The sequence below is a fragment of the Agelaius phoeniceus genome, chromosome 5 (genome assembly GCF_051311805.1).
Source record: "Agelaius phoeniceus isolate bAgePho1 chromosome 5, bAgePho1.hap1, whole genome shotgun sequence".
Lineage (NCBI taxonomy): Eukaryota > Metazoa > Chordata > Aves > Passeriformes > Icteridae > Agelaius > Agelaius phoeniceus.
Genome location: NC_135269.1, coordinates 37883829 through 37909514, shown reverse-complemented (window position 1 = coordinate 37909514; position 25686 = coordinate 37883829). Strand labels below are relative to the sequence as shown.

Sequence of the window (25686 nt, the reverse complement as noted above, 5' to 3'; positions counted from 1 at the left end):
TGGCACATTATGGTTATCTGTCTCTGTATGATACCCTTGGCAGACCAGTAGTTGTGGTGGGAGAGAGACCCCATAGGAAAATTTTCATGCTAGAAGTATTTACACTGTGATGTTTGTTGCATGATTGTGTTTGATGGGGACATTGAAATAGTGAATAAATTGAGTTAATTTTAATTATATTGCTATTAACACTTCATGTTATTGATAATTGCATAGTAGATAGGTGAGGATTGATATGTGTCTATTCTCATAAAAATATTTTCTTCCTCATGGAGTAAGGTACATCAAGTAGTATGTTTAATAACATCAATAGATGTTATTAAAGAAGCACACTCAATTGTATTAAAATTAATATTATTATGATGCAAATTTCCAATTAAAATTGCATTAGAATTTAATATTTATAGCAAAGATAAATGAAAATTTGCATTAAATTTAAAAAAGTGTTATACTGTCCTCTGTAAGAGATTGTTTTTGTGGACAAAATGAAGTTGTTATTTGGTTTTCTTCATTAAAACAAATAATTTTATTTTTACTTTCCAAGTAAGTTTTTTTTTTGTCATCGATATTTATTATGTGTCACTAACTAATCCTGTAAATAGAAAAAGGGAGTACTTTCAATAAAAAGGCCTTTTAATAACTGGAAAAACTTTCCTGAGGAATGTGCCACCAGTATTGCTCTTTGTATATCTGTAGTTCATCTGCTGTTTCATCTTTCCACAGGAAAAACACGTGAGTATGGTTCATATTGAATCACGAAAATCAAAGAGAAGGAATTCAGAGGTGGAAATTTTTGTGGACTGTGACTGCAGTAAGAAAGAATTTAATGAACTGATCCAGTTGCTCAAGTTTCAAACTAATATCGTATCTCTCAATCCACCGGAAAACATCTGGACTGATGAAGAAGGCAAGGCTATTTGTGTATCACTTGGTTTAGACACTGACAGATGTTTTGCACAGGTATCTCCATGATCTTACTCTCCAGTGCATTCAATGTGCATTCTGTCTCCTACAGATCTCGATTGTGTCCCTTGGTTCCCCAGGAAGATCTCTGAGTTAGACAAATGCTCTCAGAGAGTTTTGATGTATGGATCTGAGCTGGATGCTGATCACCCCGTAAGTGTAACACAAAATTGCCTGTAGATGATTTGTCGGGTTATTTGCCAGTCCAGTAAAAAGCCTATTGACTGCTGATTGTTTTCAGAAGATGAGGACTGGTTTCTCTTTGGTAGTTTCAGTGAATTCGTTTTCCTTTTCTGTAGAAAGATACACAAAATTCAGGTGCTCCACTAAACTTAGCAAATATATCCCCTTTTGTACTGCTTGCATTTAAAAAAAAAAAAAAAAAAAAGATGTAATTGGTTGATAGAAAGATTTCAAACTTTAGAATTTAGATCAATATGAACTTCAGTTCTGCCAGAGGTAGTTCTTGGGTAAGAATTGCTATTGTCAATAGAGAAGAAAGAATTATGAAGGAATTATTTGGCACTCAGGCAGTAATTACAAGATAAACCAGAGAAACATGTTCCTGTTTTTGGTGAATGCAGGAAAAGGGAAAGTGTCTCTCATTGTTTCTCAAAATCTCCTGACTTTGGTGGCAGGAGACAAGCCTGCATGCACAAATGGTATCTGTAGTAGTGTCAAATGCTCAATGAAAAAGACAGAAGAAAGGGGTTTGTTATTGTTTTATTTCTTTTTGCTAATAGCTATAAATGTTTAACCTCTGAGTCTTTAGATGGCAGATGATTGCAAGCATTTGTGTTAAAATACTTTCTAAAAATCCAAGTTTCTACCTCTGAATGACTTGACTGAAAGATACTGGTGATAGATAGTTATATTAATTCTTAAAATAGGCTGGATTAAACTGGTACTGTCAGAAATTTCCAGCTAAAAGGAAGTAGGCAGTGAAATAAGATATCTGACCATAAGACTGTCTTGTAATAGAATCAGATTAAACCCTAGCTGTAGATGTTAGTTTCCTTAGTTTTTTGTTGCACACATTTTGTGCTGTGGTGGGAGCTCAGGCACAGATCCTCACCCCTGTGCACACAAGCCAAATGGAAACCATCACAAGATCCATGGCAGCCCCACTGCCATGGTGTCACCTGTCCACATACCAGCCACAATCATCATCATCATCATTATCATCATCATCATCATCATCACCATCACCTTGCTGGTTCTCAGCCTCCTCTATCACGTGGTAGCCCTTCCCATACTGAGGGCCCATAGTCAGGGAGCACATTCCTGAATCCTGGTTTATGCCATGTACTTTTTGATGACAAACTAGGATTTAATTCACATTTTCTCCAAAAGGAAAAGACTGTTGATTATCTTCAACCATTTACCATAATTTGGTTCAAACAGAGGTTGTAGAGACAGCTCATTCCAGCTTTGAGTTTATGGCTCTGACAGGCCATTAGATGCTGTTTTATGTTCTGAGCTGGTACCTTTATTAAATACTTGAGCGCTCTGCTGCAAATTTGCCTTCAGTTTTACAGAAAACAAAAAAAGACATTTGCATTATATGAATATATATTTTACACTTGGGAGGACTCTTACGAACACAATTTACACACCATTTGTTAGCCTATGCAGCATGCAAGATGTTAGAAATGGGGTAAGACCCTTAAATCTGTGACTGGCCTTTGAAAGGCCGCTCCAGTTTCCTGCCCCGTTCCTTAGCAGCGGCATGTATGTGCCAGGGGACCAAAGAGAATTATCCCATTGCAGAACCTGTAAGGATAGCACCACTTCAACAGCTTAGCCTTAACCCACTCCATAATGGTTAATGATTTCAGTCTCAGTTTCGTTACACTTGACAGGTTTTTAAGTCCCCGGTGCTGTCTTCCATCACTTTCCAGATCTCCTGAATGGTCTTCAGCTGAGTAACTCAACATTTGCCTCAATAGGTATTAAGGAGACAAGGAGGCTCCCCCAGATTACAGCAACTTTTTGCAAGTCAAAGAAGTTTTCTGTGCAGGAGTGGAGGTTTGAAGGCTTTCTGTAGTCCTGTGAAATCCTCCCATACTCTGTCCCAGCAGCACAGCTTTGGTTATGGGACAGTAAAATGTCTCCTGAGTTTTATGGAAGCTCATACAAGTATTTCAAATCAAGCAATGTTATCTTTTAATTTGTTTCGGTGTTTTGCATGTCTATGTAAGCACTAAAGAAGAAAGACATTTTAATTTTCAGCATTTTAATTTTCAGGGGGAATCTTAAATGCACTTTCTGGGCTACTAACTGGGTAACATAGATAACTCTAATCCTTTTTTATCTTCAAGGGGTTGGCAGTTCTACTTTGAAAATAGTTTACTCTTCTTGTAGTCCAAACCTGAAGTATCTTTATATTTTATAGATAGAGCTGTAACTGGTCAGCATGTATGTGTTATACAGCTCTTTTTGCTCTTAAGGTGGAAAAGGTGTGAACCTACTGCAGTCCATGAGGTAGAGCCCTCCCTTTGTAACTCAAACTGGTGCTGGGGGCTGATGGTTCAGTTCCCAATGTGTTGGTTAAGATGGCAACTGCTGAAAAAAGAATCTTCAAAATGAGTTGCATATGATCTTTAGATGCTTGATTCTAGTGAAGAAAGATTATAAAGAGCATGTGTGTTGTTATTGTGCTATGCACCTGTGCATAAATCTCTGTTCAGATCATAGAAAGCATGAGTGAGATAAAATGACAGGAAAAAAGTTTTGCTTTTCAACATCTTGAATGAATGACTGTACTTATGCACAAAGCTCTCTTGAAAGAACTCCTGTGGAATTCTGGTGAAGAAAAAAAAGAAAAAAAAAAGAAAAAAATCCTTATTTTCTCTTGCAGTCCAGTAGACAGTGCAAATCAAAATACAATGCAATTAAGTACTAAAGAAACATTTCAATGATTTATTTTATAATTCTTACAGCTAATTTTATGTTCTTATTGTAAATTACTCTCTTCTTCCTTGCTTAAGGGATTTAAAGACAATGTCTATCGACAGAGAAGAAAGTACTTTGTGGATGTTGCCATGAGCTATAAATAGTAAGTACTGGCATAATTCTTCCCTGTGCTGCTGACTAGTTAGAATTCATGCTCTACTTAATTCTGTAGGATGAAGTTTAACAGTAGACAAAGTCATCCTTTAAACTTTGACTAGTTTAGTGTAGGCTATAAATTACGAACCTGATACTTGGAATCCCCTTACATTTTTGATACAGCTACAGGCAAGTGAAGCATTTGAAAAGCAAGCACTCTCTCTTGTAGCATTTTATTCACAGCTGCTTAAACTTTGGAAAATATTTTACAGATATTTGCATGCCTTACTGACAAGCTGATGCACTGCTAAATCACACATATCTAGCATCCCTACATAGTTGGAAGAGCTCACTAAACCCAAAAATTATTATTTTCTTTTGATGCACGTACTATACTGGGCTGAGGCCAATTGCATGAGGTTCAACAAACCAGGTGCCAGGTCCTGCACTTTCAACAACCTGCAGTGCTGCAGGCTGGGAGAAAATTGGCTGAAAGCTGCTCAGTGGAAAAGGATCTGGAGGTGCTGGTCAGCAGCATCTGACCATGAGCCAGCAGTGTACCCAGGGGGCCAAGAAGGCCAGTGGCATCTTGGCCTTTATCAGAAATGTTGTGTTCAGCAGGAACAGGGCAGTGATTCTCCCCGTGTACTCAGCACTGGTGCAGCCACACTTTGAGTCCTGTGTCCAGTTTTGGGCCCCTCACTGTAAAAAGGACATTGAGGTGCTGGAGTGTGTCCAGAGAATGGCAATAGAGATGGTGAAGGGGCAGGAACTCAGGTCTGATGAGGAGTGGTTGAGGGAGCTGTGGTTGTTTAGCCTGGAGAAAAGGAGGCTCAAGGAAGACCTTATTACTCTCTACAACTGCCTGTAAGAAGGTTGTGTGAGGTGGGGGTTGGCCTCTTCTCTCAGATAACAAGTGACAGGATGAGAGGAAATGGCATCAAGCTGTACAGGGGTTTAGACTGGTTATTAGGAAACTTTTTTATTGAAGGGGTGGTTGGGCATTGGAGTAGGCTGCCCAGGGAAGTGGTGGGATTACCACCCCTGGAAGTGCTCAAAACGTGTTTGGATGTGGCATTTTGGGACAAGGTTTAGTTGTGAACATAGTAGTATTGGGTTAACAGTTGGACTTGGCAATCTTAGAGGTCTTTTCCAACCTTAGAATTTTGTCATTCTATGGTTCTACTGGATGCTGCAAAATGCCATTCATCGGTTTTCTCAATATAGCTCTAAATTTCTTTGAATTTAGTCAGTACATTTCTGTGTAGTTAGAGAAGCTGGTGGCTTGTCTGCACAAGTACACTGCAAGTGTTTTCTCATTCTGTTTTTTTTCCCCCATTTCAAGTCAGTATTTCCAATTTGCTACAGTCTCTGGAAGTTAGGAAACTTGCTGTTCTACCTACAAACACCTACTGTGTTGCAATTTTCTTGTCACAGGAGCACTCAACTAGTTCTAATCCTACTTTAGGTTTTATTTGCAACAGGTTTAAACCCTCATTCTCAAGGGAAAGAACATATTAATTTCATGCTCTTTTCCATTTTCTTTTCTACACTTCTTTAGGTTTTTCATTTTTTCTCCTTTGAGATTTCTACCTACGTGGTTTAAGAATATGAAACGTGCAATTTTTTTCCCCACTTATAGGAGGCACATCCTGTCAGGAATCAAGTCAAACTGAATTTCTGAAGGTTTTTCAGTGTAAGGCTATTATACAGCCTGCAGGAGGCTGGGGGGACAGAAGGATTAAGTCTGTTTTTGACCATATAATTCTGATTTTATTTTTTCTCTACTGTTGTCCCAAGGCAGTCATTAAGCTATTACCAGTCTTACACACGTGTAGGTGCTAGTGTTCTTTCCCCTTTCTTTCTGCCCACAGTGGTATTTGTTTAGCTGGGTGCTCATGACATCCATCCAGCACACTGAGCTGCTGCTTGCTGGAGCAGGTGTTTATTAGTAGAGAAGCTCTCTAGGCTGCTCAGGTAAGCCCTGAGTCTAGCCAGCTTTCAAATGTAAATTGAGATAGCTTTTGTGTTAGAATGTTTGTTTAAAGCTATTGATTTATTATCTTTCTTTTAGTCTAATGCTTGCAGTGAAGTCAGTGCTTCTTGTCATTTACTGCAGTGTGAAATGTCAAGTGGATACCTGTGGATGAGGGCAGGCTGTGTGTGCTCTTAGGCTCTTTCAGTAAGTGGGATAGCTCTCCATTTATCCATGACGGTGGTAGTACTGCTGTGCATTTCACAGCTGCTGACTTGCTGGTAAGATCTTCCTTCCTTCTCCCTCTCAGCTGCCTAAGTGCTGGAAAGGAGATGCAGCTGGTTTACTAAGCAGTAATTGGTCTTTTGCTCCAAAGTGTGGCCTTTTTTTCCACCCTGAAACCAGAAGAGAAACACCTTTTTGCAAAATAACAGAAAGTAATCCTACATATTTCCAGAAAATAAAACAAATCAAGGAAAGGAAAACATTTTCCTTCTTTAGATTTTGAAGGCTTAAGAAAATTTTTGCAGGCACATTACAAAAATGACACAATCCAAACCAGAGGTTATTTGAGGACCAGATCTTGTACTTCAGCAAAACTTGTCAAATATACTCCTTCATTCCACTCATCTTTTCAAAACTTTAAAAGATTGCAAACTTGTCCTATTATTATAAGAACAAAGAAAAGAAGAGGCTTCAAATACTCTTAGACAGGCTCCAGAAAAACTGGGAGACCAGTGCTTAGGGCACTTATCTAACATGTGTCAAAATCTCATTCATACTTCAGGTCTCCTGTGCTGGTTATCCTTACCCCTAGGGATGTGCTGTGTCTGCTGGTCTGTACAGTCAGCCTGTCTCTGGGTATCCACGGAGAGACAACCCAGGGACACAACCTCAGTATCCTGTTGCAGCACCGCCCAAACCATGCTGAGGAAAGGCAAATCAGCTCAGGGAAAGCTGTGCTGCTACAGCTGGGCTGTTTCTGCTACCCACACTGGGGAGCTGAGAGTTACTATAGGTGTCTTGACACTACATCGAAGTCTTGTGACACTCTCTTCTGGTGTCTAATGACTATTTACTTATTTCCACAAAAAGAACAGCTCTTTTACAAGGGCTGCCCTCCTTGGGGATAAACATCTCTCAGTGTCTTCCAGGAAAGTGACTTTCCTAATCACTTACTGAGGCTTGATGTGTTTCTTCTTCTCATTTTGCATTGTAAAAATACCAACAACCCACTGTTGTTTCCTTAAAAAAGCCCAGAGATCTGGCTGCAAGGAATTAGCTCCATAAAAAGTTGAGTTGAAAATCCCAGATCAGCATTTCCTTTATGAATTGCTACTGTCCTATAGCAGTAGGTACTTTGCTTTGCTTGAACATAAAGGGGTGTCCGTAACGAAGAGAGAGAGAGAAAAGCATTACCAAGTGAACTTGAAGGAGCAGGTGTTTGCTGGAGCTGGCTGTTAAGGGAAAAGACATGTTAATAGATAACAGCAGTGAAGATCAGCTGTGTGAAACAAATGGACCAAAAAAGCCATAAAAAAACATATTCCTCCCTCCTTCACTTAGCTTCTATCCTAAAGAGAGTGAAAATGCATTAATCTTGCTAATTAGTCCTTTGAGACTGATTAGGGTTTGAAAAAGTGTTGTGAAAATTAAATCTGTAGGAAACATACGATACTTAAGAGGGAATTAATAATATGAGTTGATAGCTCATGACCGTTGCAAAATGGAAAGACCCTATTTTAATAAGGAGAAATAAAAATTCAGATTAGGCTAGTTTGTAGAGTCATCTTAACCACAAGGAAACTGGCTATACAGATTGGCCATTTCCATGATTTATTGAAATGTTTGAGTGCGAGGTGGGTCTTGCATATTGAAATAAGAAGGTAAGAAACATCAAGTTTGCAGAGTGAGGGAAAAATGCATAGATCCTCCCACAAGCCTGGCTGCCTTGATTCTCTCTATAAAGAAAGCAGTATCATGACCAGCTGGAAATAAGATCAGCTCTCCTAGGCATGAAACCTATTAAGGAATTAATGTTCAGTGAACCTTACTTCAGTACTAATGAATTAATTGGAACAATAACTAAGTTATAAACCTTTTAGTGAGCAGTGAGTAAGCTTCAGATCCTTGATTGTGTTTATGCCTTTCTAGTGACGGGCTAGATAGAAACATGAGCTTTTCCCCTGGTAAAACATATCTTCCTGCTTGATGTGCCAGTGCTGACCCATACGGTAGTAACCATAGTAGAGGTCAGGCCTAAGGAGAAGGGATGAGGCTGGGTATTCTGGCAGAAGCAAATGCATGGAATAGCAGCCTGCTTGTATCTGTCATGTACAGTACAATTCAGAATAGTTATGCTATGTTTGCCATGAGCTGGCAGGCGGCTTAAGGCTGATTAACTGTTAAGGGGGAAGACAGACACCAGACCTGAAGGACTCTCTCCCACTGCAGGATGGGCACAGACCCAGTGCAGCTCCTGTGGATGAGAAATACTTCACTAAACCTGTTGCAATTCTTGTCATGTCTGCAAAAGTGGCTGACAGGGAACTAGTGCATGTATTGGATATTCAGCAGTCCCTACCAAGTACGAGCACCTCATACAAAGTTGCCTTTGACTGACAGATAACTGCCAGGGATCAAAATCCTTTGATATCATGAAAGGCAAGGGGATTAAATGGTAAGTTTTCAATAAAGATGAGGGGACAACCACAATGAATGTAGGGCAGATGATCCTCTCTTGTGCATGTAGGGACTGCATAGCACCAATCAAATGTGACATGAGGGCTTATTCCTTGTTACCTCATACAGTGGAGACAGGATTATGAATTGCGCAGCAGCTGCCAGCAAGAGGCCAGCACTGCGGTTCTCCTGCTGCAATGGAGCTGCCCGTGCCTGATGTGCCTGTTCAGCTGCTGTCTCTGGTGCTGGGGAAGCTGTCTGTGGTACTGGGGAAGCTGCAGCACTGGGCTGGGAGTGCCCACATTGCCAGCCCTGTGGCAGGAGAGTGAGAGATAAGGACTGATGGAGCGGAGCTGGATGCTGTGAATCCCTCTGCCAATCTGTATGTCGTTACAGTGCCAGAGAAGATGCCTAAGGAGAAGGCAGATTGCAGAGATTACACATTCTAGATTGTGAATGTTAATTCCAGAGGAACACCAAAACATTTCAAGGGGCAATTAATGACATGAGGTGATGGCCCATGGCCATGTAATGGGAAATTCCTTACAGCTAAATACAAGGCAGTGCAAGTTGGAAGGATCTCTTAGCAATGTTCACACTGTCAGTCAGTTTTGAATTAACTGTAGCTACTCAAGGCAAATATTGGATGTCAGATTTGCAGGTATCCTGGAAGGCTCCTGCTTTCCAATGTCTGTACATCTGTGCAAGCAAGAGGGGGCAGAAGAACAAGGCAGAATCAAAACAAAAGGAGAGATGTATTTAAGAGTTTCCCCTGGGCTGGGCTGCTGGCTCTGAGATGAGCTTCCTCCTAACATAATCCTGCACGAATTCAGGGTTCCAAACATATCTGCATATGTAAGCAACTGTCTAAGCAATAAATACACAGTTTAAAAATTGGATCCGTACATTTCTAAGCATCTATGTAATTGCCTAATCTTGACCCAGTATTTGATGCCGTGTGAATATTATGTATTTTAAAGAATGCATAGAGAATGCAGTCTGTTGAAGGTCTTACTCAATCTACATGTTAGACTGAATCAGGATCTACAGCCATCCACTTGCAAAGGTACCAGTGGCAGTAAGTGCAGAAATATTAGTCTGGTATAGGAGCATGGTATATAAGAAATTCATCTTTCTGCTAGGATACGTACAAAGATTAAGAAGCAATAAGATTGCTGAGAGAGAAACAATTCTTAAGGAAATGATAGAATACGTACATCGTAACATCAAGAAATAATTCCAAGGAAGAAGCACCAAGATGTCAATTAAGAATAGTTCAAATAGTTTTAATAGTGTCATTTGCCTTTATTTAAATAATACTTTTTGTGGAAATATTGCTATTTACAATCTGCCTACAGTCTGCTTGTATTTGGATGTATTTTGTATTTTTTTTTCCAATAGTGGTCAACCCATTCCAAGAGTGGAGTACACAGCTGAAGAAGTTAAAACTTGGGGGGTGGTATTTAGGGAACTCAGTAAACTCTATCCCACCCATGCTTGTCGTGAATATTTAAAAAACTTTCCTCTGCTGAGCAAGTACTGTGGATACAGAGAAGATAATGTGCCTCAGTTGGAAGATGTTTCTATTTTTCTTAAAGGTAAGATTCATATTTGGTTTATCAATAGATATTGTTTCATGAAAACACTTTTTTTGTTAGTATGGAGTACAAAGCACATTGAGTGAAAAGACACAGAGCACTGTCAGTGGCCTTCAGTTTAGCCTGAAGTATCATTCTGGTTTTGGTGCTCTCTGTGGCAGAGTTTTTGGAGTCAAGACAATTTTTGTAGATATTTGCAAGTATGAAATGGGGAGAAATTAATCAGCTGCACATGTAAAAGCGTGATGTTATCTTGTACAGGGCAAAACCCCTTCAGTTTGGTGGAAAGGAAAACCTGAGTTAGTGACAGATGGGGGCTTCTGATAACTGCACTGGGCATCCCCCAAATATCCAGGCAGAAAAAAGGGGGAGTCAAATGCCAAGATAACTGAATTTAAAGAGGAGGGCAGGTTTGGCACACTGTTGTGTAGCCTGATGAATATGAAGCTTTCCTGACCACTCGAGACCTCCTGAAGCTAATCCTTTTATTTGTGTGTTGAAAAAGATGTGTTGGGCACAGTAGGTGATGTGGTGCTTCTCTTTCATTTTTTAAGGACCAGTGTATTATATATTTAAGTTCAAAAATAAATTCTTATTTTTAATTTGTAAATTGGAATGTAAATGTAAATTTGTAATGGAAATGCATCCCATATGGACAATGTGGTAGACATGGGGATGTTTTTAGCTCTGGAGGAAAAGCCACCAAAGAGTTAATTTAAGAGTTTAATTTCTCCTCAAAGGTCCCTTCAGCTACACATATTTGTTTCTTAAACATTTTACTCAGGAACTAAAATATTATAAAGGCAGGTGTTTGAAAAAAAAAATAAACCAACTTATGTGCTGGTAAAAGAATAATTAGCAAAGCATTTTATCCAAATATATATACATGGACAAGCTAAAGGAAATAAAGAATTTATAACGACAAACTTGCTTTCCTCAGCCTGCACTTCATCCATAATTCTTGTCTGTGAAAACCTACATTTGCTAATACCTGACTCATCATTCTTTGAATTTGATTGTGTCCTTCTGGATCTCTCATATATTGTGTTACAGTCGCTAAGGAATGATACCAAATTGTACAGATTTTTTCTCCCTAGCTAGAAATTCAAAATCTCACACTTGTTTCAGAAATATGTTTTCAGACTACATAGAGCAGGTTGTAGTACCTGTTGCAGAAAAATTTGAAACATTGTCCTGTAAAAACTTTTAAAGAATAAAGAATTAATTTTTGAGAGAAACATACTTTTTGAAGTCACTGAATCTGAAACTGTTTCACTCTGGGACTAATCTGAAAAAAGAACACTGTTAAATATTTCAATGAGGATCTTAACTATAAAAATCAGTATTTTATTGACACAAACAATATTTTATGTGTAAAAAATAAGGACAGATTTGTTTTAATCCTATTCTGTTCTGTTAGATTTTAAACATATTTTGCATATTTTCCAATATGCAAACTTCTCTCCCATTTGGTACCAGACAATAATTTTTTGTTCTTAAAATTTTAAGGACATCACTTATGCTATCTTAGCATTTTTTTCTAGACAAAGCTATTCACACCAGCTTTGAAATACCTCAAGCTGTTTTCATTATACAAATGCTAGCAATGCAAAATACTTCTTGCATGAAATAATTGAAAATTATGTGTGGTGATCATCAAGATTCTTTGTTTCATGCTTCTGGTAGAATAATTAACAACAGATCTGTCATCAGAAAGTGATACAGAGATCTATGTAATGTGGGTCTATGTATTTTGTTCTCTCTCTCCCTTCAGAGAGGTCTGGCTTCACAGTGAGACCGGTTGCTGGATACCTGTCTCCCCGTGACTTTTTGGCTGGCTTAGCCTACCGAGTGTTTCACTGCACGCAGTACATCCGGCACGGCTCAGATCCCCTCTACACACCCGAACCGTAAGTGCTGCCTTTGCTCTAGCACTGACAAAATACACTCACCAGCTTCTTAAAGGAACCAGCTGAATCTGGCAAGATTGAAAAGAGGTACCTTTCTACAAAATGTGAAATTCTTCTTACACTGTTGATGACAAAGTCCTTCACATTGGCGAGCCAGAATTTAATTCAAAGACTTTTTTGTTGACTTTTTACAAGAGTCTTAAATAACTGGGTTATTTATATAGTGGGTCAGAGATACTATTGAAATTAAATTTCAGTGGAAAATTGAATTTTCACCTAAAAAATTTAAAAAAGTGCCTATTTTATTTTCTGCTGGACAGCTAGAAAGAAGTAGTGAAAAAACCCCCATACCCTGAATATTTTGAAAAAAACCCTGCTTTCAGAATTTTAATTTGATCTTCTGTGTTCCCACTTTTATTTCTTTGGAGGAGGTTGCACAGCTGAACTTAATTTCTCTCCCATAACACAACACAAGCAAGCACTTGTGTTGTGTTATGGGAGAGAAATGAGCACTATTCTCATTTAGAGAATAGTGGAGCACTATTCTCTTATCAAGAGAGAATATTAGATACGTTACAGGGAAATTATGACAGAAATAAGAAACACTTTAATTATGACTTTTATGGGACAGCATTGCAGCTTTTCCAAAACAGAACATTGCAAGTTAGTATGAAATATTTTGGTATATGGTCTTTTGATTAAAAGTGGGGAAAAAGAAGATCAAAGAGTGTTATATATGTTGTATTCTGTGCAGTACTAGCAGAACAGTACCTGTCATTTAGATAATATGGAGGTAGTTTTACCAAAGGTATCTTCTGATCCTGTAACCACAGGAGTGACATTTTTTGCAGTGAATCAGTCATCAGGCAGTTAGCATGAGATTGTAGCTGTGATTTAATCTGCTTGGACCACTTGTTTGATTTTTTCCAAATTTACACAAAGGATTAATACATATCTATTCAGCTCCAGTCCTGTAAACATTTGGACTCATGCCTAAGTTTGATTTCATGAATTGACTGCCAAAACATGGAGTAATATTTTGGAATATAAAAGGTTTAATGGCACTGCATACTAAGCTGTATCTAAAAATGTGGTAGCTTTATTCTGGCAGGAGTCACCAGATGGTGCTGTTAGACACTTCTCTATCTTTCTCCTCAGCATCTGAACGCAGCGAAGTACTTGCCTTGCTGAAATGCTCTGAGGCTAGCTTTGTGTGCGTGTTTCTTTTGGAAAGGAGCTGGTGATCCCTGAAGGAATTCAGTCACCTCTATAACCTCTGTAATTAGAACTTAAATCTCTTAAATTTGTAGGAAAATTGATAGAATGGAAAATTTTGAAAGGAGGGCTTGGATGGAAGGAAGGGCTGAACTTCTTCAGGTCTATTAAAAAATATCTGTAGATATTTAAAAAAAAAAAATATGATGCAAGGGAAGTACCAGGCTTTGCATCACTGATTTCCTCTCCTGTGGGAAGCCAGTGTTTCAGGCTGCAGCATGTACCAGTGTTCAGCAAAAGAATGATGACATTTATTAACTTAGTACAAACTAGAAGAACATTCTCATCTACTGATAAGAGATTTAGGTACATAACTCCAACAGGATAAAGGCAATAACATCTTCTAGGAAGCAATTACATGTGTCTGTGCTTTTCCTGATGTTCTCTGGTTCATTGATTTGTGTATTTGAGAGCCCTGCAATTTTCAGGATGCTGCTTACACTCAGAATTATGCAGGGGGTCATAGCTGATCCTTAGTAGCAATGGCAGCTGCTTCTTGGGTAGCCTTTCTGGTCATACTGTCTGAAAGTTGCTGAGTAATAATAACAGTTCAATTAGAATGAAGATTTTTATTCCTTATTTGGGCTGAACTTAAAAATACAGGTTATAGTCTTAACCTACTGGTTCACATTAGTTGAGTAATGTGTACTGACTACCAGGAAATCCATCAGAAAATTTTGACAATCCCTTTTAAAATGTGTTTACATTTCTTTACATAACATAGAACACACAGTGTTACCAGAAGTGTAGAGTGAAAACCTAGTGCTTTTTTAAGTCAATGGCAAAACTAAATTGACTTGAGTGGGGACAGCTCTTCATCTTCTGCAGTAGCTGCAATTCCCTGAGATCTCCTGGTTGATATATGGGGCCATAATGAGGTTTGCTGCAGGTCCTGGCTGGTGAATGTTGCATTTCAATGATATAAACCAGGTAAAAAGGCTCCCTTTGACTTCAGTGGGCTTTCTGTCAGATTTAACACCCAGGCTACAGAGCTAGATATAAATTAGAGAGTTCATTTGGTTTGATCTGTATCACTACCATATGCATTTTAAAGCATATTTCTTCCTGATTTTAATTATGTTTCTACTACATTCACAGAGCTATGTAGATTTCTTCTGCTTTACTAACTAATTTACTTCAAGAAAAATCTTTTGCTGTGAAAAGTGCGTTACAAAAATCTTATTTTCTCTGAGCAATGTGTGTGAATAAATTAAAGGAACTTAATTATTTTCAGAATAAGACAAAATAAAAGAATCAGCCTTGGTAGTTAAGCAAAGAATTATATTGTTTAGACTATCTATAAAGGGCCAGACTGGCAGGGAAGTCTAAAAGACTCCAATGACAGTCCCAAATACTGGTTCATGTTTCTGCCTGAGAGATTTTGTGGTTTTGGGTTTTTTTTGTTCATATTCTTTTTGCTTTAAGCTCCCCTCTTTGTAACTACACATTCAAAATACTACTTTGCATAGCTTCAATGGAAGAATCTACAAACTAAAGGCATGAGAGAAATATCTTCTGCCTCCTCATTCTTTTCCCCTTGCCAAGAGAGACAAGTTAATGGGATTAGGCTTTGTCTGTTCTCATTTTGTCTGCAAGAGTGGACATAACAAAGGTCATGTGTCCCAGTGCAGAACTGGGAATAAGTCATCTTTGCTTATTTCTTTCTGGGGCTTGTGGCTTCAGCACAGGAAAATAGAGAGGTAGGCACTAGCTCAGGTGTCATTAGTAGTGGTGTTGCTGTAGAAACCTGCCTGCAGATGAGTGTGCTTACCTGGAGCCAGGAACTTGGAGCCAGCTTCATTGTTTGCTTCTGCTTGAACTACTGATACAAAGCTAAATATAGCTGAACTGGTGGAGTGTAGCACAGATGCTCAGCAATTAGTGTCAGCCTGCTTGGTGGAAGTAAGAACTGGTGTGTTGGGCTTCCACAGAATGGGCTTTGTGACCCATTTTTATGTTGGAAATTGATGGTTGGAGAAATCAGGTTCCTCGGTGAATTGCTTGGTGCTGGGAAGTGGTGTGTCTGTCAGACTGCAAACTACATTTCCCAGCTGTCCTTTGCATTGTTAGCGAGATAAATCTTGTAGGAGAAAAAAAAATTGTTGTGATTGGAATGGAATTAATTAAAGAATTAATTAATTAGCTCTGATGGTTATCCAGTCAAGTGATGCAAACCACCAACTTCTATTTTCTACTATCCACCTACACATTATCGGTTCAGACTTCTTGGTGACAATACTGAGTAAGAAGACTTTAAATTATATAGAGGGTTGTTTTTCTGTTCATGATTTATCTGAAATGTCATATTCTGTGACTTTTCAAACAAAAATAGTTTATAAAAGACAAATTGGATGATTTTGGGTAGAAGGCAGAAAACTTGATGTTTTCTCCCTGCCTTTAAAGCATTTGTTTACAGCTTAGGATAAAAAAAAAAAAGAAAAAAAGAGGTATGTCTTGAAAGAGACAAAAGCAAAGGAAATGTCAGATTGGATTTTTAAAGTGAACTTTACTACCAAGTCCATTATTTCCTGTGAACAAATGCAGCAAAACTTTCAAAATTGTTTGAAAGCTTTTGTAGATGATGCATGTGCACTTCCGTTAGCAGTTTTTTGTACACTTATGTCTGCACTTTGTCATGACTAACAATGCACTTACAGATGTGAACAGCTGTTCTTTTTGAAATGACTTGGATTCTCTGCTTTTTCTGAAATCTGCTTGCTGAAAAGTAGACTGCATAACAAAAGTACCCAGTAATTGCAGTAGGATTTCATGATTAAATGAGAAATTAGGCACACAGAAACCTTTGTAAATACTGCCCCATATTTCTGGGGGCAAGTGGCAAAATGTTTGATGTGGAGTGCTACCCAATTACAGAAAGAAGAATGGACAAAAGGAAGAGGGAATGTGTTGGATTTTGATTTATGTGGACAGAAAAGCTGAAAACTATACTAGTGGGACAGCTGGCTTTCCTGTGCGTGGTTCAGTCTTCGTGTCACCAAGTCTGAAAGATTGTAGTGATCAGGCTCTTCCACTCAACCTGGAAATGATGAGCAAATCACAGAACAGCTGGGGTTAAATGATGTATAATCTAGTAACAGAAGCAAATGTGTGTTTTTCTACCTACACATAGAAACTGCATACACAGGGAAGAACTACACTGTAGAAACCATGTTTCATTGTAAGGTAGGAGTCAGACCCCCCTGTAAAATGCCTTATGTTAAATTAATTATGGAATTATTATGGTATTAATTTCTGTAATGACTCTCTTTTCATTTCCATTCCCTTAGGGATACATGCCATGAACTCTTGGGACATGTGCCTCTACTTGCTGATCCCAAATTTGCACAGTTTTCACAAGAGATAGGACTTGCTTCACTGGGAGCATCTGATGAAGATGTTCAGAAATTAGCCACTGTGAGTCAAAATCTTTTTGTGCCATGCTCTCTCATCTCTCCTCCTTTTTAGCTGATGAACTGATTTGCATTGTCATATTAGAGCTGACTACATTTTCAGGTTCCAGATGACTGTGGTTTGACAATCACAGATCTTTAGGTGTTTTTCCACTGTTTTTAAGAAGACCAAAGCTGATCACACTAAGTAATCTGTTTCAATAGTTTTTTTCTGCTTTAAGGTGCTGGAAATGAGTAAGAAAGGTAAACTTGGAAAAAAACCAAAATGTAAAACATTTTGATGTGTGCTCTGATCTCTAGACTGTTAGCTCCTCCACAGGTGGCCACTTTGGCTCTTGGCACTGATATTTCTTTACTCACTGTTCAGTTTTGCAGCTCTTAATTGTATTCCAGTGTGTGATGGATTTTAAGATGACATTGCATCCTTGCCTGCTGCTCCCCTTGGAGAATATGTAGTTACTGAGCCAAGGTTGTGCAGCAGTAGATCTAGATCAAGACCAAGTGCCTCAGCCAGCAGCTGGGAGATGGATTCTCTTTTGCATCAAATGAGCCACAAGCCAGCAGACAGTGTGAGCTGTCTGTGTGTTAAAGCTGTTAGGTGCTGCTGAGACTGGAGCCTTCATGACCTTTGTGAGAGGAACCCTGTCAAGCTGTCATGACTCTCTGCCCCTGAGCACCTGTCAGCCCTGCTCTATTGCCATATTCCAGTAACTGGGATGCAACTCTTTGCATTGTGACAAGGATTAGTGACCACTGGTCTTTACCACTTGCTTTGTTCAGTTGTTTTGACTTACTGTATATTTCCTTTGGTGGTTCCTGTTAAAATGAATGTGGCAAGTAATTTAAAGAATGACATTGGATTAAAACCTCCATATTTATAATGCTCCACATTTAAACATTTTATCTTCTGAAAAATTCTGTGAGATCGAGCAGGGGAATTGTTTACTTTAAAATCTTGCAGCATACTGCTGCTCTTCTACACCAGTACAGTGGGGATTTAAAGGCTTGGAAAGAATTGTTGGAAATGGAGTCAAATTAGGTCCAATTAAACTGCAGAAGTTTTGGTGTGCAGTCTTAGCAGTGGCTTGCAGTCCTATCTGCTAAAAAAGGTGTTTGTACCCCTTAGTTTGATTTGAATCCTGTTTGATTTGAATCTTCTCGGTCCTTCCAGAAGAAGCCACTAAATATAATCAAACTGTGTTCAGTCCTTAGTTAGACAGGCTCTGTGTCTTGATCGTGGCCAACTCCTCTCATACAATTCTGTGTGTGTTCCTTGTTTTTCTAATGGATGTCTGTGGAGAAGACACTGTTGTTTGTATGGAGGAATCATGGAAGCTGAGTGCATATTTCCACATGTACTTGGGTGGGACTTAGTAGGAAACTGACCCACCTTGCCATAACACGCAGTCTCAGGAGAAGCTACCTAACTGGCTGTCCCTGTAAGTATTTTGAGGAAAGTGGTATGCCCAAATATTTCAGCCCAAAATAACCTCCGATGACATAGGCCTGTTGCAGTGGAAAATGTTGGTACTGGCCTGTTTGGGTAGAGATATTAATATAAAGTGGCCTCTGAATATTATATAAATGCTTGTACTCCTCCCCCTCACAGAAGTTCCCAGTTATGACTGACTGTGTCATCTGAACAATGAGCTGCTCCTGAATCATAAAGCAAAAAATAAAAGAAGACAGCTGAATCACTTTCCCTTATCACACTGAGAATCTGATATCTGAGTCAAAGCTGATTTCTCCCCCCATGCTGGAAATAGCTCTTTCAGGTGGAAGAAACATTTAGAAAGAGTTTGGTAGTGTTTTTTTTGTAGGAGCACAATGTGCTCCCCTGGGGCAGATGCTTGACAAATATGGAGATGTTACTTGCCTAAAATGTGCGATGTAAACAGCCAACTTGAGAGCTGGTAGAAAGAATACCTCTCAGTGGTGAGGGTGAGGAGGCCAAGAAATTCATTCAGCTGGGCACCAAATGTCACCTGAGGTGCCATTGACTAACTTTTGCAGCATTCAGTCCCATTTTCATCCTAGGTCAAAACCAGACACAGCAAGCTGAGAAATGCCAGCCAAGAGTCTTAACACAGAAAAGCATTGCAGGTTCCAGAGAGGCAACTTCAAAGTAAATAGAGAAACGAATGGAGAGAGAGTATGCATATTAATGAGCTTGAATCAATATGCCCAAAGCAAGCTTGCCATTAGCCTGACCTGTTTCAAAAGATAGTGACATTAAGTGCTCAGCCATTACAGGGAGAACAATTGCATTAGGAAGAGAGGAAAACACCTCTTAGGAATTCAGACCAGAAAGAGAAGAATTATTACAGGTGATTTCATAATCTTTTGCTCCATTCTGCTCTCAAAAAGACACTGTGTATCAGCTTTGATAGATCTGCTCTTTGTGCCCTGCTATGAGCTGCAAAGGAAATGTCTGATGTTTTTGTCCCTGCAGGGCTGACACACTGGATGTAGAGCAAGCTGGAGCCTGGTGCCTGGGCAGACTAAAAGTGTTTTGTAAATTACAATTAGTCATGTCTGTGCAGCCCCATCGAGGGTAGGAATTAAATGGGAGAGCATTGCAGGGGACCTGGTGCTGGCCAGCTGGAGGGAGAAGAGTGGCTGCAGGGGAAGAGAGCTAAAAAGGCAGTATGCAAGTCCCCTTCATCCTCTTGGGGTCTTGTAGTCAGATGTGGGAAAGAATAAAGGAATTGTTTCTGCTTTGTCATGAGAGTGGAATACTGAAAGAGCTGAAAGACTGTCTTTGTAGTGTTTGTTGAGAGATTCCATTTTCATTTACAATCTTTTAGGAGAGTAAGAAAGAGGAAAGACACAGGCAAAAAAAGGCGATGGAGATTATGTTACTGAAACAAAGCAAAATATTTGCACCAGCCACTTCTTTTCATGGGGTGTGGTATGATGCAGTTCCTGGTTGAGGAAATACAATATTGGCCATACATGTCTTGGTGCTAATTATTATCATCATTGTTATTCATATCTTGTCCTGTTCTGATTGATTTTCTAAAACTACTTTTGAGCTGATTTTTCAGCATGTCTGGTCTTTCTATTTTCACATAGTACAGAAATAAAAAAGGCTGTCTTTTCTGCTTACCTATCAAACCATAAACTGTAGAAAGGACTTGACATGAGGTGTTTCAACTAATTTATATAGTATATCATTTACAACATTTAACAGCACATAACATAAGATTTTTTTCAGGAAAATTATACCAAAAAAATGCATCTAGATTTACATTTCAGTGTTAACTTGTAATTTGTGGACTTGGGAGCTGTCTTTGTAAAGCTGCAAGTTGCTAAGCAGGAGCCTGCCTATCTTGCTGATGGCAGAAATCACTCCTGACTCCTGCTAATTTGTTTCAACACAGCTCAGGTTGCCCCTTCAAGATGCAGTATGTATAGGATGTCCTTGTGCAGGTGAAATTCCGTGGGTGGCAGTTCAGAAAAGGGGTTAGCAGAGTGTCTTTTTCATGCGGTTCATCACCAAATCTTTCCGCCTAAGAATTTGGTCATTAGGGCCTAATTAGGTGCACTAAGTTTTTTCCCAGTCATTTCTCACTGGAAGTTACATTTAAACATTCAGTTCTTTAGAACTGTAAAACTTCCACCTTTTCATCTTTCTTGATAATATTTGATCTTGTATTTTAACAGCATGGGACAGTAGAAATCAAGACATTTCTTTTGTTCTGCCTGTCCTTTACATGGAGAACCACAAAAATTGCTTTTAAATTTGAAGGAATTTTATGTGATGAGATCTTGTAAATGTATTTCAGGCTTGTTATGAATCTAAAAATTTTACCTTGCCTGGATGGTGACTGAGGACAACAGTTCATTTTTAAAGCTAAATTTAATTTATCAGTGTATGTATCACAAAAAAAATTGTTTTAAAATTATATACTGGCTTAAAAACAGCATACAGAACCACCTCTCTGGGTTGTGGTAATTCTTGTGACTTTACCTGCCTGTCTTCCCTCAGAATTTTCTGATCTTGTTGACATCATTCAAGTCCTTTTCCCACACTGAAGATCTGACACATAATTCAGAACAATTCTCCATTATGTTTGCTGAGGAGATAACCAGAATGGAAGAAACGGGAGCATTTCAGATAAAGGCTGAATAGCATTTGGTAACTTAGGGAAGACTCAGCATTTGTGGTCTCACTAGATAGAATAGCCTCTTGTCTTCACAAATAAGAGATTAGATTTCCCATAGGGGCTATTTAGTACTGCTAGGCTGAAAGTACATTTTGTGAACTGGCTTGCTGTCTTCCACCATGGATGAGCAAATGGAGCTGAGAGGAAAATTTGAGATTTCGAACATTTCCACTGTACATCTAAAAAATCAAGACCACCTGTGTGTTTCTCATTTGTAGTTGTGAAATGATTCATAGGGAACTAACCTTCATTGTAATTCTGTGACCAGTTCCCCTATTCTGACATATAAAAATAGTTATGTATTGGCCAACTGAAACCTGGTATAGTAACTCAGAAGCTATGGCAGTCACTGAGCATATTGAAATTTAACATTCAAATCTTTGCTTAATCTTTTTTCTGTATCCCAGTTTGTATCTGTCTCTGTCACACATGCCCTGTATGTGTGACAGATGCCAAGAGTGGGCACAGTGAGTACCTTAAATCCAGTGATGGCACAATGGAGTTTCTTGCAAAAGTGTTACTTCCAGCCATACCTGTACTTAGTGAATAAAGGAGCAGAAGAGTGGCTGGGATTGAATACAACTTAAAACTGCTTGAGTAAATTTTGATGTGCTTACAGGAGACATATAAAGTTACTCTGATTTGGGCTGCATGTCACTTAAGGGAGATGAGTCAATTCCCAGGGTAAAAGCTAGGACAATAAAGCTGAAGTCATGTATGATAGATTACATGTAGACAGACATTGTCCTATTATGCTATGATCTGTACTGTTCATCAGTAGGTGGCCTGAACAATGTTTCTGTTCCTGACTTCAACCAGGCAAAATCACCTGTATGATTTGGAAATCACCCAAGTGTGAAACCTGAAACTTTAACAAGGAGCAGAAGCAGATGAAATTTTGTGGCTTTCTCGACCATTATAAAGTCACACAGGTGTGTTTGAATCAGGAGTAAAGGATAACTTATTAATGAATTACTTTGTTTGGTGAAGTGCTGCTGGTCTCACTGACTGCTGCTCTAAAACCGTCCCATAATTTGTGGGCTCGCTCTGAAAAATGTTCTAAAGGGATTAATACAAAGTAATGGTCTCCACTTTTAAGGGTTTGTTTCAGCAATGCTTTTCAATAAAGTAGCTGAAGCACTGAATTGAAGTCCTTCCTACATTATGCATAATCAAAAAGGTGAGCAGAGAAGATAGTACATATGTCACAAAAGAGGACTAAGGAAAAAAAAACAAAACAACTGTAGATCCCAGGGATCAATATTTAATATTTTAGAGTACTGCAATGGTCTCCTGGAGTGCATTTTTACAGTCACTCTGTCAGACATTTGTGGCCCAAGAAGAAAAATATCAGCAGAGATACTTAACTAGCTTTAAACTAGTACTCCAGATTGAAGACTTCCATTACTGGAATTGGGAGCTAATGCTCAATATTTTCTTCAGGATCTGTGGCAGTCTGCTAAGGCCTTTTTTCTGGGTATGGAGAGTCTGTTTCCAGGTTTGTGTCTGTAGGAATTGCTGTGCTGGTAAGGGCCATGGCTGGCGACTTGTGCCCATCATAAATAGCTGCTTAGGGGAGATAAAAGAACAGGATGAGCACATCTGATTATTTTCCTATGTTTTCCAAGATTCTCACCAATCAGGAACTTGAAGAGCTCTTGTTCTCACAAATGTGGCTTCTATGTATCTAATTATCTTCAAAGGATTTCTGTCCAGAGACAGCTGTTTATGTTTGAGGACACACACATTTTCAGTACCATTTGCAGTAACTTTGTCAATGAGCTCTATGGCTCTACTGGTGAACTGTCTGGTGAGCTGTCTCATTTTGCTGCTTTTAACCTGATTCCTACTAGGTTTTTTGTATATGAAGAGAGAATGATCAAATCATCCCTGGAGCTTTTCTGTATGCCATCATGACTACAGAACACATTTTCTTGCTCTCTCTTTTCCTGGGTAAGAAATCAACTGTTTGTTTAGTCACTCCTCATGCTATTGAGGATGTTATTCCTCCCCTGAATCCTTTCCAGCTGGAACTGGAAAAGGGAAAGGATACATCAGTCTCTAGAGTTTTTTGATTAGGAGTAGCACTGTGGAGTCAAGTCACTTTTGGATGTGCTTGCTGTAGAAGTGGGGACCTTTTGTATGATAGGAAGGCTGGACCTGGTGTTGCAGAGCTGACACAAGTTGTTGCTTAGGGATGAAAGAAATAGGCTGGATGCAGAAGGAAAGTAGGATTCAGTGGATCCATCTTGCATCACTGTACAAGGATAGGAGTCCCTCCAGTATGTGATCAGAAAGGGGTAGGTCAACATAGGATGTGTTACTCTTGGAAAGAAACATCTCGTGCTTTATACTGAGTCCCTCAAAGCTGAGAAGATGAAAGAGGGCTCACTTGTTGTTACAAGGATGCTCAGTTGGTCAAGTCACGAACCTTTTTCTTGAAAGGATCTCATGTTGCCCTGACAGACAAAGTTTTGTGCTCACAAATAACTAGAAACAGTGTTGTTCTGTAAAGTACTAATAAATATGTATCCTTGGGCCCAGCCCTGTAATGAGGAAGCTAGATGCAAGAGAGAGCTAATTTGACTTAATTGGGAGCAGGGAAGAAATTAGAAACTTTACTGTAGAAATAATATAGTTCATTTTAGACAGGATGTGATTTATGAAGATCAAGCCCTAAGCAGTTAGAAACACTAAAGATAAAGGCTCTATTAAAATAACAAATTGCAGCCAGAGACTGGGTTTGCTTTTATTTCTTGTAGCATTTTGTTTCCAAAAGTGGTTAGATCATAATCTGTGAGGTTACTGATCTGCAAATGCAAATTTTCATGCACACAAGTAATACATTTTGACATAGAGGTTAACAAGAGAATGGTGCAAATTTCACACAGTACTGGCTTGCTAATTACGTTTGTTTATTTTCAGAAGCAACTTCATTTTCATTAAGAAATTGCAGATTCTGCAATAGTAATCTTTGCCAGTAGTTCAATAGCTCACACTCTGAACATTTGCTCTGCTACAGTAGTAATGAAAGTGAGCCTGAAAAATAGCTTAGAAAAAATGCTGGAATTTAGGAGTGCATGCATGTGGCAAGCATCTTCCAATTCAGTGTTGGATCCAGTTGAGAAAGGCTGAGGAATGGTTGAAAGGAGTCTATGAATTTTGATAAGATTTTTTGCATATTTGTTTTCTCTTTTGACCTAGAGTTGATAATGTATTAGCAAAAAGATATAAAGTGTCTTTTATAGAACATATGTAACCAGGAAAAAAGGAAGTATCCAGCATAAGCTTCCAGTGAGCAACAATAAGACAAACATTTTGGGTAACAACTACTAACAAATCAATCTTAAGTTACAGGAATAAAGGTTTAAATATCAGGGGGGAAAGGAGCAATAAAGGAAATGTTTGGAATATATTGCTGCTGCTGTTCCTGACTGTCCCTGTGCTTTCACCATTATGCAGAAGGAAAGTGAGAATTCTGGGCTCTGTGTAGGCATTGTTCACACTGTAACACATTATTTCAGTCATTTGTACAAGACATGGACATCCTCTAGCAGCAGCACACAGGTATATGGGGAAGTAAAGGAGCTCAGCGTGTGGCAGCTCCTTTCAGCCATGTCTAGGTCATGCTTAGGACTGAGGGAATGTCTGTGCTGTGGGTGCAGCATTGGCATGTGGCTTTACCCATGCTTTCCATTGAGCCAGAGCTGCTGAGGAGTGCTGGGCAAAAATAGCTTTGGTGATTGCAGGGAGGGTTCTCTTGGGAGCAGCTCCCTGAATGCAGCTGTCTGGTTACCTGGCTGGGACCCACAGTGGTGTTGGGATGGGCCAGCTCCAGGTTCCCTTAGCTCAGGGATCTGTGCATCCCGTGCATTGTGCTGTGCAACCATGGCTGCTGCCCTGCATACCCAACCCTCATTTCAAGGGTCAGTGGCCCCATCAGGAGAAGGAAGCCAGGAGATTCTGCACTCAGGTAGAAACCAAAACAGTTATGTGTAATCATAGAGCAAAAGTATCACAGAATGTGTTGGGTTGGGAGGGACCACAATGGATCGTCTGGTCCAACCTCCCTGCTCAAGAGGGGTCATCCTGGATCACATTTCACAAAGTTGTGTTCCAGATGGTTTTTGAATGTGTCCCATGGAGGGAGACTCCATGACCTCTCTAGGCCATGTGGTTCTGTGCACGGTTACTCACACAGTAAAGTTCTTCCTCATATTCAGGTGGAAATTCCTGTGCATCAGTTTCTGCCCATTGCCTCTTCTCCTATTGCTGGGCACCACTGAGAAGAGCCTGGAAACCTCCTCTTGACACCCTGCCTTCAGATACTGACAGACACTGATGAGGTCCCATCTCAGCCATTTCCTTTCAAGGCTGAACAGGCCCAGCTCCCTCAGTCTCTCCTCATAACAGAGATGCTCTTGAGCCCCTGAGTTATCTTCATAGCCTTTGCTGAACTTGCTCCAGGAACTCCATCTCTCTTATGCTGGGAACCCAAAACTGGACCCAGCACTCCAGATGCTGCCTCACTGATGTCCTCAAACAATTTTTTTTTATTTTCTGGGATATTTCAGTAAGTAATTTTGCTTCCAAAAGGACATTCATACATGTAGCTATTATGCATAACCCAAATAGTACCATATGGAAGGAGTC

At 39.3% G+C, this 25686-nt stretch overlaps 1 protein-coding gene across 1 annotated transcript in view; it reads left to right on the top strand.

Moving 5' to 3' along the window:
- The window catches only part of TPH2 (tryptophan hydroxylase 2), a 50401-nt gene that overhangs the window by 4823 nt on the left and 19892 nt on the right, over positions 1-25686 (top strand). The window contains exons 3-8 of the mRNA XM_077178007.1: positions 724-907; positions 1016-1116; positions 3954-4021; positions 10073-10269; positions 12044-12179; positions 16742-16868. Coding sequence (XP_077034122.1) covers positions 724-907; positions 1016-1116; positions 3954-4021; positions 10073-10269; positions 12044-12179; positions 16742-16868 — 813 coding nt within the window. The remainder of the gene's footprint in view (positions 1-723; positions 908-1015; positions 1117-3953; positions 4022-10072; positions 10270-12043; positions 12180-16741; positions 16869-25686) is intronic.